The sequence below is a fragment of the Stegodyphus dumicola genome, chromosome 9, assembly GCF_044657685.1.
Source record: "Stegodyphus dumicola isolate Sdum_Otavi_A_Nest chromosome 9, ASM4465768v1".
Classification (NCBI taxonomy): domain Eukaryota; kingdom Metazoa; phylum Arthropoda; class Arachnida; order Araneae; family Eresidae; genus Stegodyphus; species Stegodyphus dumicola.
In genome coordinates, this window is record NC_140776.1 from 71058454 (window position 1) to 71077805 (window position 19352).

Sequence of the window (19352 nt, forward strand, 5' to 3'; positions counted from 1 at the left end):
CGTTCCTTGCTTTGAGAATGTACGGTTAAAACTCTAACATCCTCTTACTTAATATTAACCATTTTCCGACATACTCTTCATCATTCTCCGTTAAAGTTGTCTTTCTTCATAAGCCAATCAAACTGAGTTAACTACTTATCTTGAAACGACGTCGAATATTTTCTATTTTTTTTGTGGTACTTTTTCACCTGCAGAATCAGAACTTTTTTTTTTTTTTTTTTTTACTGGACATTATTATGAAAGCATTTAAATAATTTTAAATTGCGCGTTTGTTTGTGGATAGCTGGTTGCAGATTAAATTATAGAGTGGAATGAAAAGGAATGAGGGTGAGGGAAGATGAGGGCGTGTGCGCGCGACATGCTGGCATGAAACTTCTACTCATCTCGTAAGGCGCTTACTCACCGCTCACCGTAGATCGCTGCTGCAAAAAACATGCATTCACATGACGTTCTTTGGCTGCTGTGGGCGATCGTGTGATTTTCGATGCTCTCAACCATTTCGTCCGTGCGCATTGTATCGTTATTTTCGAGAAACTTGATATTCCGGGAGAGTAATATTTATTTTAAATTCCTTCCGGAAACCGGGAGATTTTAATTTTCAGCGCTCAATTCCGGGAGAGGGGAGAACCCTATTCACAAGGGAGCTCAAGAGCAGCCCGCCGCCAATCATGAATCCAGGACAGGTAAAAGTGGACCGAGCACCAGATTTTCGCGTATGGATTTACAGGCTCCGTTGTCCTACTGTACTAGGACAACATTCATCACATGCACAAAGCACGCTGCCTCTGAAATCGGTCCAGTAAGGAATCCACTATACAGTATGTAAAGTATTCTTTCTTCTACTGAGCCTCGATGTTTCTTCCTCGATGTTTCCGAGCAAATCAGATATATGACAGTAACATTCGAAAACATATGGATCCAAAAAGACTGTTTAGGCTAGCAGCTCAGGTTCTCTCGCTCCCGCTTGAACGGCTTTACTTATCTTTTTTCTATTTTGTGTAATTATACATTAACTTTACACGTCTCTAGACGTCTCTAGTAATATATTTATGTGTTCGTCCACTCATAATTCTATACTAAGAATTCTGTTCTAAATTAGAAAATAAATTTCTACAATGAATTCGTATCTTGTACTGACTATGCAACGGTAATTTGTACGAGCAACACGTAGTTAGGCAATGACCATTATAGACTGGGCACAAGAAGCTTTAACTTTGCATATGCTAATGCTGGAAAGATTGCACTTCACCTTTTACTTCTAGCACTATTGTAATCACTATTAAATTTCAAACCCTAATACATTGAACACATTTTGCATCATATACCATTTGAAACAGATTATATTACTATACATTAAATTAAGAATAAAATAAATGAATATTTTTTATCAAATTTTTTCCTGAGTATGTGCAATGTTTTGAATTTTTTGTTAGCTTCAAAACAGCCCCTTAACTTCAAAATATTGTAACATTTTGTACATTTAGAATAATATCCTCAGTGTGAGTGCTATGGAAAACTAGATGTCTTAAAATCCAGTAAAATCCTTTTTTAGTACTTATTTTAATAAAATGCACGTATTCAAAATTTTGTCAGAAATTTTATTCAAAATACATAACACATATTTGGCAAAACATTTCAGCTTCCAAAACATTTTAAATATAAAGTATGTGTATGATTTATTAATATCACACATTCCTCTTTGTATTTTCTAAGCCAGTAGCTGCAACTTTTACACACTGTGTATAACATACATGAAAAATACAATTCAAATGGGTTATATATTTAGCAAATAGTAAAAATGATTTCATACCACCACAAGAATCAAATACACGAGTCTACATACGTAAATATAGCTATAATACAGTAAAATACAAATATATTTGTGTCTGAATGACTTTATGAAAAGTACATATTTTCACAAAATCTTATCATATATCTTTTAAAAATGAAAAATATTTCAGATGAATCTTTTTTTAAATATTAAAAAGAGCCTTTTTTATATTATATTTTAAAACTATACCATTCAATATTTTAAAATTATACATGATATTTTACAAGAGCTACAATAGTAGTTTATTATGCATATACCAGAAGAATATGATAGCAAATAACTGTTTTGTTTACATGTCATATATGATGAATAATAGTAATAAAAAGTGCAAATTATATATATATATTATTAGATTTTTGAACTCATTGAGAATTTAAACGGGGATGAAAATCTATATAGTTTTATCCAGATTTCCGTCTGAATTTTAATGTATGTGTTTTGGTATGTTCTGAGCTTAAAATGCTGATTTTCTATTTTTATTATACAATATTTTATACAATTATAAATAGATTTTGACTGATAATCAATTCTTCATCAGAAATGAAGACATTTTCTTCACTGTTTCACTATTATATTTATTTTTGAAAAACATTCTTGTACCAAGTTACTCATATGTATATATATGGTGCAAATATATATGGTGCAAAATCAGCATTTTAAGCTCAGAACATACCAAAACACATACATTAAAATTCAGACGGAAATCTGGATAAAACTATATAGATTTTCATCCCCGTTTAAATTCTCAATGAGTTCAAAAATAGCTAGGTTAAGATAATTACTTACCTTAAGTTTTAAAACTAAGATAAAAGATTTAGAATTAAGTATCTGAGTACAGCAACAGTTTTTCTCAATCAAGCGTACGACTCGAAATTCACATAAAATTACGAAATAAAATGTTGAAAAATTAGTTTCACTTTTGGATACTAAAACCAGTTCGTTTACACATAATTATTTATCTTTAATTCTGAGAAAATACTTATTTTTGAAAATTTTTCAGTAAATGTAACAAACGTTAATGTTCAGATAAATATTTGAATTAATTCATGGGAATGTGAGAAAACGAGAGCTCAAAAATACTTTTCTCTCTTCATGTATAAAAATAAAAATAATTGAGACCTTTTCTTCGAAATTTACACGCATTGACAGATTACATTATAACCAAATTTCAAGCAGACTACCATAATACATATTAAATAATCAGAATTATAATTATCTCTGTTAAAAGTTCAGTTAGAGAAACACTATTTAGGGTTACCAAGGAGGCGAAATACAAAACAATGTTCGTAACGTTAATGAAATAAAATATGCTAACAAAGAAAAATTAAAAAGTTAAAGCATATTTATGAAGAATATCACCCAGACATGTTCATTTGATTATGTAAATTTGTACTAAGATGATAAATATTTAGAAATGTAGAAAAAATATGCTAGTTTACTTGAAACACTGCATCTACTGAAGGATGAAAAATTTGATATTAAGTGACATTTGGATATCGACAAAATACATATAAATACGAATAATAATGTAAGATGATGAAAAAAACTGAGGTATTATTATAAAAAATGCAAAATTAACAGTAATGATTACATTCTGGAAACTTTAGACGTACAAATGCTATTTGGTTAAACAATGAGCTAAATATTACCCATTTATATCACAGTCTGGTCTGAAACTGTGCAAGAACAAATTTTATTTGTACTTGTTTTCTTTTATATAATAAATGTAAAATATATATTTATTTATAAATGTTAAATGTTAAGAGGTTAAATGTGAAATTATTTCGAAGTAATAATAAAAATTTAATTTCTTTTTAAAGTCCGCTTGTCAGAACTTTGCATGTAGAAGCAAAGCTACTTCTACGAAATTTCTGTTTCATTTTTAACGTAACTGGAAAGTTTCATAATGAAGCATTCCTTTATCTCTTTATATACTTGAACAAAAAGCATAATAATTTGATAAAAGAAAGTATATATTCAGCTATATTCATATATATTGCGCTTTAATACTAAAGCTTTGAAAAATTTTTGACTGAAGATTATAAATATTGTTTGAGATTCTTTTCAACTTGTGCGCAAAGTATGTAAAAGAATACGGAAAAAAACTATTTCCTGTATAATACATTTTTAAAACATGTTAGAATGTATTGTCCGTTTAATATGGATAACTTTAGATAAAGAGAACTACATGAAAGGAATGCATTAATTGAAAAAATTAAATCAATGTTATACTGATCTTTATGTAAGTCATAATATCAAATCTGCTTAGAGTTCATAAATATACCATGCTACATTGTTAAGCTATATTTGTTAGAAACATTATTATGCTATATTTTTATTCACATTTTAGTAAAATTAGGCTATTGTATGTAGTAAAACTGGTTTGTGTGCAATTCAGATATCGTACTTGCTTTACATAAAGCTGAAATTTAAAACTGTAGCTAAGTTTCAATATTTACAGTGTTACTTAAACGCGCTACAGTGCAATAAGATACATAAATATATACATCCAAAACGAAATAAAACCACCCTCAAAATATACAGTAAGATTTATGTACAGTTCTATTATACACTACACTACCCAGAGAATCAATTGGGTTACTTTAACTTGCATATGTGTTAAAATGAAACTACATTTACATAAGCAGAAGCTTGTGATTCTCCGGAACAATTAGGTCATGAATTTCTGTATCATGATTTCATTTGAATGTATGGCAAAGGCAAAAATTTGACTGACTTTATTGTTATTCCTTTACAGAAATATATACATTTTCTACCCGAAACACTATCTCTAGGTAAAGAAATTTTGTAACATTTAATAGTGCCTTAGAAGAAACATTTCTTCGGTAATTCGAAGTGACACTAATATTTATTGAATCGAACAAACCGAAAGTTTGTAGTTTTAACAGAATGGCACTCAACAACTAAGGAACAACAAAATTTGCCAATGTGACATAAAAATACTCATACTAAAAAAAAAAAAAAAAAAAAAAAAAAAAAAAAATTAGAGTATTTAGAATGGAAAAAAGCTATAATAAAAAAAAGCAAGCTCTTGAAAGCAAAAATATTCAATTTAAAAATGAACAAACACATGTTAAACTGGTCATGAAAACTGAAACTTCAGTCATAATGTTTCTGCTGTTGTGAGCAGAATTTAAAATTTGCGATACGCAAAAGTTTCAAAAAGTGCTCTATCACAGAAAATGCCCATAATTTTCTTTTAAAATTACAGCAGGATTAATAATATATAGTATGTGGACTAGGAGGCACTACAGTTGCACAGATTTCAATCTATAACCTACTCGTCACGAAAATTCTAAATTTATTTTATGTATATATCACAATATACTTTGTGCAATAAAAGTAATTCGGTTTTCAAATTTACTTGCTGTTAAAAACATTCATGAAATTCGATGGATAACTGGAAAGCAATTAGCGTCTATAAGCTAATTAATTAAATAGTTATATAAGCAAAAATTCACTTAATATTTAAATGATTTTTAAAGCAATCATTTGCTGCATTCTAACAGTATGCAATCATTTTTGAAGAATTAAAAAAATTAAATAAAAAAATAGTAAAACATTTGAAACGTTTGAAAACCTTTTAATTTTAAACTAGAATTAAAATTAAGTTAAAATTTTTATTGAAATTTAACTTCAGGTGGTCATATTATAGACTTAAGAATATGCATCAGCAGCAGACATTTAAATAAATAAATAAATATAAATAAAAATAAATTAAAAAATGTCTCCTATTTTATTATTAAAAAAATGTTTTTCGTGCAAATTAAGTCGTATAGCATAGTAAGTCTATTTTTGCCATGGTTTATATAGCAAGCAAACCAATTTCAGTTGAAATCATAAGAATATTTGATAAAATTTTTGGAGATTAGGAAATTGTATCTAATATACACTATCATATTTTAAATGTAATTCAAAATATCGGATTAATTCATACTAGTAGGTGGTAAAATCATACTTATCAAAACGTCTATGTGTGGTTATAGTATGTATTAGTAATATCATTTACTTTTGCTCCCTAGTATTAAAGGCAAACATTTTGATCTTATCCAGTTTTAGTTTAATAAGTAAAAATTGCAACTGATATAGAAGAAGTGATAATTTTTTCGAATTAATTTTATAATCCTTGGATTAGATGTAAAATATTTTTTTTGACCGATGCACATGAGAAAGATAACAGTTAGGAGCACTAGTAAATGTGCATCTATTTTCCTTACTCGAAAACAGTAAGGATGATTTTTACATTCATCACTAATACTTTCACAGAAATTCTTGATGATGTTTGACAAAATATTTGCTATCAATTTTTATTGTACGTGATTATGGATGATTATACACGATTAACATTATCATCTCATTTTAAACGTTAAACAAGAAAAAAAAAATTGGTATTGCTAATTTAACGGTTTTTATTTCTGTATTTAATAGTTGAATTCAACTTTTAATGACTTTTGTTTCTCGCTGAATTTAAATTAGATTTTACGCCACTTAAACAGAAACTGTAAATTTGTAACAAAAAATGTTTATGTTATCAATAGTAATGGGTATGGTTAATTTGGAACTAAATCCACTAAGAAAATTTTATGCATTTCAGGATGGTCTGCGATTCTGAAATATTGAAATAATATTCAGATTAGAATTGTACTTTTACAGAAAACTTGTAGAATATATTAACAGATAGGATTTCCCTCTTAAGAAGGATATATTAGCTCGCTAAAAATAATGTCTCGTTATGATAAAGAATGTAAGAAAACAGATAAATACGTGAAAAGTATTCTTCAAGCTGCACGGATGAAGTTAAAAGAATGCTTTAAGCATTTAGGAGTGGTAATGAAAGTCTATCATATAAATAAACAAAGTTGATACGTAGCTCCTAAACTTCTGATTAATTTCCTTTTTTGCCACTATTACGTGACTTTAAAATCTTGCATTATTATTTTCTCTTTTCAATTAAAATTTGCTTCATTTTTAAAACTGCCTTTATACATAGAAAAACAAATAATATTAAGACACAGGACTTTTTCAAAGCAACACAAATGCCACACTTTTTCGAAAAACATAAACATTGCTAGACTAGGAGTAGATAATCATCTCCCTAGAATTCAAAAACTTAAAGTCTTTGGTTACGAGTTCTGGTACCCATACAGCCTTTGCTGCAGACACCATTCGTTCTTGGCCAAAATACTGGCATGCCATGCGCTGTTATCAAAAGGGCCCAGGTCGCCACCGAATTCTTCTGGCAAGATTGCTGGAGTTATATGCTTATGAAGCGATTTTAGATCTTCCCCGTGAATATATATCTGAAAAAGTAAAAATGTTCTTCAGTAGTACAAAAAAACAGAAAATACTTAAAGAAATGCAAGCTATAATTTAAATACACCATTTTAAGTAGAAAGAAGACAGTTAAATTTAAAGTACTTAAACTGTTGATTTTGTGGCAATCTGAAACAATCATCTTCCCTGTTTCGTCGATGGTTCACAACTAATTGATTGATACTAGACAAGCAATCGAAATGTGAATTCAAATTCGAATCTTAATGACGAATAAAAATAATATTCATCTTTTATACTTTTTGATACAGAAATTGCGGAAGAGGTTTCGACACATCTTATGAAAACACATTGAAATATTATTAAGGGGTATTGGAACCCAAAAATCTTCAAAAAAGGGTGATTTTGGATTTTTGCAATTTCAAATTCTTTACACTTTTATCTTTCTAAAAATACAATTTTTAATCTCTACGAAAATTAGAACTGTAAAAATCTAGTTTTAATTTGTCATTGAATGCTTTGGATAAATGAGGATAAACGCGATTTTTTTATACTGGATGTACCTTTTTTCAGGAATTACTGCTCACAGGTATTTATCATTTGAGTATAATCAGATAGGTATACTTTAATTACACAAAAAATTTCAAGCTACAGTAGATTTTAAGAAAAGGTACATCGAAAATGGCCAATTTAACATTGTCGGTATAGGGGTTGCTGATACCCCTTAAACCTTATTTGGTCTCGTAAAAGTTTTGCAACAGTTCGGTGGAGAAGTGCTCTGGAAACACCTAAACGAAATTAATTTTTTTAGAATATTTTTATGATACAAAAATTGATAAATGATTAATAATTTTATTCTACGGTGAAACGTGTTCAGTAATTTAATTAAGATACAAAATGTACTCAGATAGACATGGTGTTTTCCAGGCAAATGAAAACAGTCGTTTGGAAACTTGATGTTCATGTCCCTGCGAACAGTGTTATAGAACATTAAAGAAAATTCTATACACGGACATCCAAATGCTGGAAAATTTAATGTTTAATACTATCATTAAGTCATAAATTTAAATTGTTTCTAATCATATACTAATCATCATTCTTAGAGATATGATTCTTAGAGATATATATTCTTAGAGATATTCTTAGTAATATGATTATAACAAATACGTTTTCATTGCTGTTTTGATACAGCAGTTACCATAAAATACATTCCAATGCATATCAGGATAACGATGCAATAAAATTACTATTATTCCAATACTATAGGGAAGAATAGTGAAGTCTAATGTAACAGCAAATTTAAAACAGCATATTTACTTTTGAATTTTATCTAAAAAGAGCTATAAGAAACACTGTAGAGACATTTGGTTATTTCGACGTAGAAAAAGGAATAAAAAGAAAATAAGTCTTCAATGGTAAGATTTAGAGAACTAAACTTTTCTTCGCTTGAGCAATTCACGGGAAAAATAGAAAGATTTGTTGCATGCTGGTTTTGATGTCAAGAAGAATCTGTGAAATATATTATGCGTAACATTCTAATGACTAACATTAAAAACAGAGATGCAGAAATATTTAAATCTAAATCTTAAATTGTCTTGGTCTTTTTCTTTATGTTGTTTCGCACTGCTGCTGAAGCGATGAATACGAAAAAGTGCAATTTAATTTAGCCTTGGCTGTTTTTCTCAAGGTTCAAAGCATAAAATGCATAATAGTTAACAACTAATATGAAATTAAGAAGCAAGAAACAATAATAATATCTCAAAAATACTTAATTATGGAAATTTGTTGCTAACTGCAACGTTTGATGTCAAGAAGAATCTGTGAAATATATTATGCGTAACATTCTAATGACTAACATTAAAAACAGAGATGCAGAAATATTTAAATCTAAATCTTAAATTGTCTTGGTCTTTTTCTTTATGTTGTTTCGCACTGCTGCTGAAGCGATGAATACGAAAAAGTGCAATTTAATTTAGCCTTGGCTGTTTTTCTCAAGGTTCAAAGCATAAAATGCATAATAGTTAACAACTAATATGAAATTAAGAAGCAAGAAACAATAATAATATCTCAAAAATACTTAATTATGGAAATTTGTTGCTAACTGCAACGTTTGATGTCAAGAAGAATCTGTGAAATATATTATGCGTAACATTCTAATGACTAACATTAAAAACAGAGATGCAGAAATATTTAAATCTAAATCTTAAATTGTCTTGGTCTTTTTCTTTATGTTGTTTCGCACTGCTGCTGAAGCGATAAATACGAAAAAGTGCAATTTAATTTAGCCTTGGCTGTTTTTCTCAAGGTTCAAAGCATAAAATGCATAATAGTTAACAACTAATATGAAATTAAGAAGCAAGAAACAATAATAATATCTCAAAAATACTTAATTATGGAAATTTGTTGCTAACTGCAACGTTTGATGTTAAATTTAAGAACTTAAGTCTTTGATTTTTTTATAGACTAATATACAGGTTTCTAGTTAATATGTAGGGTTTTCCCTCAGTATATCACAAATAATATTTGCTGCATAAAATGATATTTGCTGCCTAAATTTATATTTGTGTTCAACTCTGTCACATTGCCAACTGTAAAGTTCAAGTCACGTTACCAACTGTAAAGGGAGCTTTGTTATACTGTTTCAATAGTTTTCTTTTACTGTTTCAATAGAAATTTAAGATATCCCTTAAGATACGTGTGAAATTTTAAATATTAGAATTTCTGGAACACTTTTTATTTGATATTTATACTGTAGGTGATATTTACTATGTCAAGATCAAGAAGAGGGGCTTGACTGCGCAGTAAAGTAGTGATTAATGCGCAAGTGATGATGATCCAATATGACAGCTTTCGAATCTTAGGTGAGCTTGAGATATTGAAGCTGATTATGTCGACGGAACGGTAAATCGTAAAGCTGTAGGAACTACGTGTGAAAGCGATTAGCCATTTTTTTAATAATGAATTTGTTATGGAGGTCGTTTACTTGATTCAAAAGTAAGATGATTCAAAATAGTACTAACTGATAAGTGATATCTGTTTTATTCTCTGTTTAGTTTTGATAATGATTATCTTTTATAAAATGAGTAATAGTGTTGTGATTTTAGATTGTGTCAATAATTATCAGATTTTCTTCTCAAGGAAATTTCAGTTTTACATCATCCTCTTGTGCAACGCACTAAATTAAATTAAAAATAATATTGTAAATTATTATGTCCCAAAATAAAATGTCCAACACTAATTCGAAAACTTCTATTTTATAATTTCTCATGAATGCTTTCTTTAACTTCTGTCCTTTAAAAAGGTAAAACTATTCAGCTAAGGAGATAAATATATTATTATATAAACTTTAGAAGGTTAATGCAGGCAGAGAGATAAAATTCTGATTATTAAATTCATAAATGCATAATTACTTTACGGAAGTCAGCATCGCTATCGCTGAACACAGTCATTTCTGATACGCACGCGTGCTTCCTTGCATGTAATGATAAATAAATTTGTCCACCCTTACGTCACAAGTCGTAAATAACCTTGTCATCTATCTGTCTGTTACCTTCTTCAAGAACGAGAGCTTTCAGCAATCAAACACAAATACAGCAGCCAAAATCATTAGTCCTGTTTCCCGTTTTTTGTTTAAAGGTTGCGCTTTAAAACACATTCAGATCTTATCAAAGTAAAGTGGCAAATACATTACTATCAATGCCAGATTATGTGATAGTCAGATTTTGAGTAAAACGAAATGATGTAAAAGAAATCTGAAAGCCTTCAAATTTTACATTACGCCCAAAGGCAATTTTTAACGTGTCTTGTGTTATCTTTATTTACTAAATATGTTCTTCGCACTTAAATCATAAATTCAATTCAACAGAAATATCGCAAAATAATTTTAGAATGAGCACATTTTTAGATCTTTAGAATTTCCGATACACATTCTCGCGCCACGGAGATAAAAATGTTTTTTTTTTTTTTTTTTTTTTTTTTTCCCGTGCAGTATTGCCATTCCTCGCTTTGGCTTTGAAATCGTTAAGTTTGTTAATAAAACATTCTTTAATGTCTGGTAAAATATGAATTATCTAATAAAACAAATTCAAAATTCCAAATTAGGGCTTCCAGATGCGCCATATTCGGTGGAGGATTAAGTTATTCAAAATTTGATGACTCTAGGTACTCTACATTGTTATCACAATGCGAGAAATATACATACATTTAAGCAAATTCTTCATTATATTTAATTTCTTTAAATATAATACAGGGCTGTAATATTTGGTGGCGACAGTTTGAAATGTGAATCAACTCAAAATGCTAAAAAAGTTAATAGCCCTTCTGGGCTAACTTCCTTTGGGCTAAAAAATCTGAAAGCTTTCAAATTTTATATTAAGACAAATATTATATATAGTATATATATATATATATATATATTTGTTAAGTATCATGATGTTGTGTAATTTGAAGAAAAAGGCTAGAGGGCGCTGTTGCTCGCTTAGTTGTGAGAGAATAAAGTTTGTTCATGTTGAAGGCGGCGGCCTAAGAATACGCTCTGTATATAGTAATTAAAATATTGTTTAAAATGTAAAAGTGTTAAAATTAGTAAACCCACTGAACCACCATCATCTGATTTGGAGATGCACAAAATTATTAGATGGTGCATCGGCGTAAGGAATTAAGGCTTTGTGAAGATTTTAGGTGTTCGATCCAAGTGTTTCGATTTCAATGGATATTTCATATTCAAGTGACAATGGAATTCCAAATAAAGGTAGGGAAAGCTTAAATTAATTATTTAGTGATTATTTGTAGTACATTAGTAAGTATTTATTATTGCTGTCGTGGGTGTATTTAAATTAAATAAAATGGAAGAAAAGTTAGATAGATTGAAACGTAAACGTTCCACATTGAGATCATCTGTTACTAGGTTAATTAAAGTGATTGAAGATAAATTAAAAATTGAAGGGGAGGAAAATTTGATTAAAGAATTACGAGAATTGTTTGAATTATTAACCGAAAAGAAAAATAATTTAAGAACGCTTGATGATGAAATACAAGAGTTAATTGATGTTAACTTAATTGAAGAAGATTGTAGTATAAGCGAAGAATACAATGACAAATGTATAATTGCTTGTAGTCAAATTAAGCAGTTTCTAGGTACGGTTACCGCAGTACCGCCAGCGAGGAATCCCCAAAGTTCTGATTTAAACCAGTCTAGTGGTAATGGAATTTTGCATGTAAGTTCCAGTTCTAGTGGGAATAGTACGCTGAAATTACCAAAATTAATGATTGATAAATTTTGGGGAGACCCCAAACAATGGAATGAATTTTGGAATAGTTTCGAAAATTCGATACATAAAAACGAAACGCTTTCAAAAATACAAAAATTTGTATACTTAAAAACATTCTTAACGGGACAAGCTTCGAATGTTGTGTCAGGCTTTGAATTAACAGAAAGTAATTATGATAGTTGTGTAGCATTACTAAAGGACAGATATGGTCGAAAAGACCTGATCATTAATTCATTCATGAATAAAATTCTCAATTTAGAAGCCGTTAAAAATTCTGCTAACGTAAAGGCTTTACGTAAATTATATGACGAATTAGAAGTTTCGATTCGTAATTTGGAAACTTTAGAAGTAACTTCTGGCTCATATGGACATTTATTAATTCCAATATTATTAAAATTAATTCCGGACGATTTAGTTTTGGAATTTAATCGGCAAAGAGGATCGAAAGATAAAGTTGAAGTTTCGGAATTAACACAATTTATTAAAACGGAAATAGAATGCAGGGAAGTTTCAAATCTAGTATTAAGCGAAAGGAAAAATCCTGTGCCTCCGCGAGTCGATCAATCAAAATATGAAACTAGAAAATATGTAAAAAATACACCCACGGCTGCATTTCATACTGCAGTTAACCGAAAATGCATCTTTTGTGATAATTTGCACGAGTCATTTAAATGCGAAGTGAATGTTTCTGATAAATTAAAGAAACTAAGATCCGAAAACCGCTGCTTTTCTTGTTTTAAAAAATTCCATAGATCAGAAAGGTGCAGAAATAAAACTAAATGTAATAAATGTGGCGGTATGTATCACAATGAATCGATTTGTACTAATAAATCCCTTGTAAACAAAAATTCGGAACAAGGTTATTCCGAAAATGCAACTGAATCTCTGACTTTGAATTCTGAGGAAAGAAATAAAGTTCAAAACTTAAAATTGATTGCTTCTGTTCCTCAATGTGATAATAATAATGACTGTAATGCCAGGGAAATATTATTACAAACTTGTACAGTTTATGCTTGTTCTAAGTATAAATCAAAACTAACTAGATTAATTCTTGATCAAGGCAGTCACAGATCCTTTATAACGAAAAAATTGGCCGACCATTTAAAACTTACTCCAATCCGTTATGAAAGACTTTCTGTTTATTCATTTGGTGCGACGAAGGCAATGAATCATTCCTATCCGGTCGTTGAAATCGAAATTCAGAATTGGAAACAAAATAATAAAATAAAAATTGAATGTTTGATCTCGGATGTTATTTCCTCGGCGTCCATCAGTGTGCCTAGTAAACAAATTGCAGACTTCATGGAGCATATGGGGTTGCAGATCGCCGATTGCGCAAGAAAAAATAACATAGATGTTGAGATATTAATTGGAGGGGATGAATTCTGGAATGTAGTTTATTCTGAAAGAATTAAAATATCTGAAGGGTTGTACGCAGTCAGTTCTGTGTTTGGTTGGGTTGCCGCAGGAATCGAGAAAAATAAAACAAACAAAAATTGTTCTGAAAATTTAGCGGTAATGACAAACACTGTTGTGTTGAAAGATTTAAAAGATTTTTGGGAATTAGAACATATGGGAATTAATGATTCTGATGATTATTCCGATATTGACTGCGAAATAGTAGACCAGTTTGAAAGAAATTTGCAGTTTAAAAACGGAAGATATGAGGCAAATTTAATCTGGAAATACAGTCCGAATAATTTAGGAAATAATTTTGAGGTAGCTAAGAAACGATTCGCAAACCTTCACAATAAACTAAGTAAAACTCCGGAGATTTTTCAGGAATATAAAAATATAATTGAGAACCAGATATTAGAAGGAATTGTGGAGGAATGTCCGAATAATGATACAAATTTGGGATATTTTATGCCTCACCGAGCAGTGATACGACCTAGTGAAACTACTAAGGTAAGAATTGTGTACGATGCTAGCTCAAGGACAGAGGACACGAATTCGTTAAATGACTGCCTTGAATCGGGACCTAATCTAAATCCAAATATACTAGACATTATGTTAAATTTTCGTAAGTTTAAGATAGCGTTTTGTGGAGACGTTGAAAAAGCCTTTTTGATGATAGGAATTGCTGAAGGTGATAGAAAATTTCTAAAATTTCTTTGGTTTAATGAAAATAATGACTCCTTTAAGATTATGCAAATGTGTCGCGTAGCTTTCGGTTTGACTATATCTCCTTTCATTTTGGCCGCCACTATAAAATATCACATTCGAAAATATAAAGATAAAATGCCGGACAGTTTCCAAATGTTAAATTCTTCTGTCTATGTCGATGACCTATATTTTGGAGCAGGAACGGTTGAAGATGCATATCGGTTATCTGTAGATGCGGTTAATATATTTAAGGATGCTGGGATGAATTTCAGAAAATTAAGAACTAATTCTAAAGCATTAAACGATTTATGGGTCTCAGATGGGATTAAGGAATCAGACAACAAATTAACTAGTGAATCGAATTTCTTAGGCATGATTTGGAATTCCATTGAAGACAATATAAAGTTAAATTTAAAAAATTTAATTGACTTTTCTACTGGAAACGATTTTGCTACAAAAAGGAAACTTTTGCAAAGTATCGCCCAAATATACGATCCATTTGGATTTATTGCACCCTTTGTTATTCGGGCGAAAATTATTATGCAAGAAATCTGGTGTTCCGGTTCTGACTGGGATGAGGTCCTTCCTGCAGAGATTAAGGACAAATTCAACATTTGGCGGGAGGAACTTAATGATTTAACTGAAATATCGATACAGCGAAATTTCTTTGATAATGATCCAATGAATATAAGCCTTCACCTATTTTCGGACGCTAGTCCTAAAGCATATGGGGCCATCGCATATTTCAGATATTGTACGAGTGATTCTAAAATTAAAACTTCCTTTATCATGTCGAAATGCAGAGTTGCACCTTTAAGAGCAATCACGCTTCCTCGTTTAGAGTTAATGGGAGCACTCGTAGATGCTCGAATGTATAAATATTTGAAAAAAATTTTTGGTGATTTAATTGAGGATGTTTATTTTTGGAGTGATTCCGAAATCGCCATTACTTGGATTAAAGGTTCGCCAAATAATTGGAAACCATTTATCGCCAATCGTGTTACAGAAATACAGAGTATATGCAACAAAAAATTGTGGAACCATTGCGAAGGGAAACAAAATCCTTCCGATTTACTAACTCGAGGAATTAGTGCTCAGTCACTAGTTAAGAATGATCTGTGGTGGCATGGGCCACACTGGTTACGTTTTCCTACTGAAAGTTTTCCGAAACAAAAGAAATTACAACCAAATTCAGAATCGTTGGAGTTAAGGAAAAGTATTATTCTGACTGTACCTGTGATTAACAATGAATCCCCAATTTTGCATATAGAAAAATTCAGTTCTTTAGGAAAATTACTTCGAATTACTGCCTATGTATTTAGATTTATTGGGAGGCTTCGGAAAAGGTCTACAGAGAATGGACCTTTAAGTGCTTTTGAGATTAAAGCAGCTGAACATTATTGGGTAAAAATTACGCAACGAGAATCGTATCAAGCGGAAATAAGTAAGTTATCAAATAAAAAATCAATTCTCGATTCTTCCATCTACTCCCTTAATCCAAGGCTTGATGAGGAGGGAATTCTTCGGTTGAAAGGTCGCATTCAATTTTCAGACTGTCACGAGAATTTAAAACATCCTATTCTATTACCCTCAAAATGCAAGTTTACCGAGTTGATCATCATGGACTCGCATGAAAGGGTATTCCATGCTGGAGTTAATTCGACACTAACTCAGATCAGAGACAAATATTGGATCATTAAGGGAAGACAACGTGTTAAGACTATCATCAGAAAATGTGTGATATGCAAACGATATAGTGCTCGTCCTGGGGTACAGGATATCGCTCCACTTCCTCCAGACAGAATCCAAGAGTCGCCTCCATTTGCTGTGACTGGGTTGGACTTCGCCGGTCCATTTTTTACGAAAGAGAGGCAAGGTAAAGTTTACATGCTGTTGTTAACGTGTGCGGTCACTCGTGCCTTACATACAGAGATAGTAACTGATCTCAGCACTGAAAGTTTTTTGCTAGCTTTCCGAAGATTTTTAGCTCGCCGAGGACTGTGTACCACCGTGTACTCCGATAATGCCAAGACTTTTAAAAGAGCTGATAAAGAACTAAAACATATTTTTAAAACTTTGAGTGACTCATCTGTGAAAGACTTATTTTCTGCTAGAGGCATAAATTGGAAATTTATTATTGAGCGGGGTCCATGGTGGGGAGGGTTTTGGGAGCGTATGGTACGAACCATAAAATCCAGCTTACGCAAAATTATTGGTCGATCATCCCTTACTGTGAAAGAGCTTGAAACAGTGCTCATTGAAATCGAGGCAATGATTAATTGTAGACCAATTACCTACGTGTTTACCGATCCCAATGAACCTTCTCCACTAACACCCTCTCATTTTCTGGTTGGTAGACGATTGCTGTCTCTTCCTGCTAATAAAATAACATCAAATAATTTGATTGGATCAAGAAATTCAATTATTAAACGATATTGTCTTGATTCATGACGACAAACATTCCAGAAATCTTTGGACAATAGGTAAAATTTTGGAATTAATGCCAGGCAGAGATGGTAAAATAAGATCTTGCATAATTAAAACACCTACTGGTACCTTAAAAAGACCTATACAATTGTTATATAATATGGAACTTAACTAATGTTTGTATTTTGTATTTTTAGGTTTGATTTTCCTGACCTTGCTGATAGGTATCATTTAATGTTTTGTAAAATTTTATGTGCTTATAATTATGTATGCATGTGTTATATTTAACCATTTCTCCAGGATTTATTGTCGAAATATTAATTGAATATTCTAGAATATATTATTGAAAGATGAACTCTCCACCGAGTTCAGGTGGGGAGTGTTGTGTAATTTGAAGAAAAAGGCTAGAGGGCGCTGTTGCTCGCTTAGTTGTGAGAGAATAAAGTTTGTTCATGTTGAAGGCGGCGGCCTAAGAATACGCTCTGTATATAGTAATTAAAATATTGTTTAAAATGTAAAAGTGTTAAAATTAGTAAACCCACTGAACCACCATCATCTGATTTGGAGATGCACAAAATTATTAGACATGATCTTCGCACTTAAACCACATAAAATGCAATTCAACAGAATATAAAAAAATTATTTAAAAACAGAATATCTTTAGAATTTTCGATACACAATCTCGCGCGCTGGAGATAAAAATATTTTTTTTTTCCGTACAGTGTTGCCATTGCTTGCTTTGAAATAGTTGAGTTTATCAATCAGAAACTCGTCAAAAGTTTACAAAATTTGAAATACATGATAAAACAAATTCAGAATTCAAAATTCGGGCTTCCAAGTGGTTGGTTGGGTTAAAGTGTGGTGGAAGGCAAACCGGAAGGCAAAACGGTTTGCCTTCCACCACACTTTAAATCATGTCATCCGACTAAACAAAAGTTAGCTTCATTTTATTCCTATGTTTTTCGTGCTCTTCAAGTTTGCTCCTCCAAAGTAGCCCTTGATGAAAAACTAAATTATTTAAAAGCAATAGCTATTGACAGGGGCTTTTCACCTAACATTATTAATCAAGCGGTTAAAAAATTCTCATCTCAACACACTAAAAGGCACACTCTTGTTTTAGGAGATTATACAAATTCTGTTCTCCTTCCCTTCTTTCCATCAATTAGCTATAAAGTTGCACATATTTTGCAGAAATTTAACTTTCGGGTTGTTTATTCTCCCATCAATAAAATTCCGAGTTGCATACTCAAGGACACCGTTCCGGATATGAATTGTTGGGGTATTTATAGGATTCCTTGCCAGTGTGGTTTAATTTACATTGGCCAAACTAAGAGAGCCTTAAAATTTCGCGTCAAGGAACATGAGGCATATGTTAGAAAAAAGGAAACACAGAAGTCCTCTGTTGCTCAACATTGTTGGTCCGAAAATCACACTTTCAATTTTTCTGCTGCCAAAATTATTCAAAAAACATCTTCCATTGGAGAACTGGATTTTCTAGAGTTTCACATTCAAAAAAAAAAAAAAAATCTTTCTGTTCTAGATAACGATCCTAATTCCAATCCATCCTTGTCTTTGTCCTTTAAAGAAATTATGTTTTAGTTCTAGTTTCACCAACAGATGGCGCCACTTGCTTATTCCTGTCCAGGCTTTCTTATCTTATCTAATCATTATTTCCTAGCTTGTTTATTTGCGGTTTTGCAGCTGAGGATGGTGGTTCGGTAAAACCATCGAAACTAGTCCTGTGAAAATTTTGAAAATATAACGCTGATTTTTTTGTTTGACTTCTGAACTAGAATAATTAATTATTTCTTATGAATATATGAATTATTTATTTTTTATAATTATATGAATCATTTATTTTTTATAATTATATGAATCATTTATTTCTTATATATATGTGTTTTCAACCGGCATTTATTTACGTTTTAACAAACCTTGTATAACCAATATAAATATGCTGCAGATTTCAAAAATTGCTTTTTTCTCAAAGTTGTATTTTTGCTTTTTAGTCTTTCAGTTGCATTGTAAAGACCTTATTTTGTACTAATAAATTATTTTTATTTTAAGAAACTTTTCTTTCCATTTTGATTTCAATGTCTGGCCAGAATGCAAATTAAAATGATGTATATGCAAATATCAATAAGTTCGTAAATAGTATTTAAGTAGCAGAATTTAAGAGTTCGCAGTAGAAGAGTTAGTTACGAGTTTAAGCAGCCGGGTTTGCATGTAGCTCTGTTGCTAAATATTTTGTGCTAGCCATTTACTTTAATTTATATTGATATTCTAGACTCGGGGTTGTTGTGTGAAGCCGATAAAGCGGATTTCGATTGAAGTATCAGCCAGTCGTGTAGTTAAAATTTAATTCACTTTGATTTTACATACTGTTTTGTGTTTAAGTTACTTAGCCACAAGTGGTAGTTAAATTG

General features: G+C 30.8%; 1 protein-coding gene across 2 annotated transcripts in view; it reads right to left on the minus strand.

Annotated features, from left to right (window-relative positions):
* Window positions 1-1577: 1577 nt before the first annotated feature.
* Window positions 1578-19352, minus strand: part of LOC118199238 (retinaldehyde-binding protein 1-like) — a 139207-nt gene continuing 121432 nt past the window's right edge. For both annotated transcript variants that reach the window (XM_035371037.2, XM_035371038.2), the window contains exon 6: window positions 1578-7152. In XM_035371037.2, coding sequence (XP_035226928.1) covers window positions 6976-7152 — 177 coding nt within the window. In that variant the 3' untranslated portion in view covers window positions 1578-6975. The remainder of the gene's footprint in view (window positions 7153-19352) is intronic.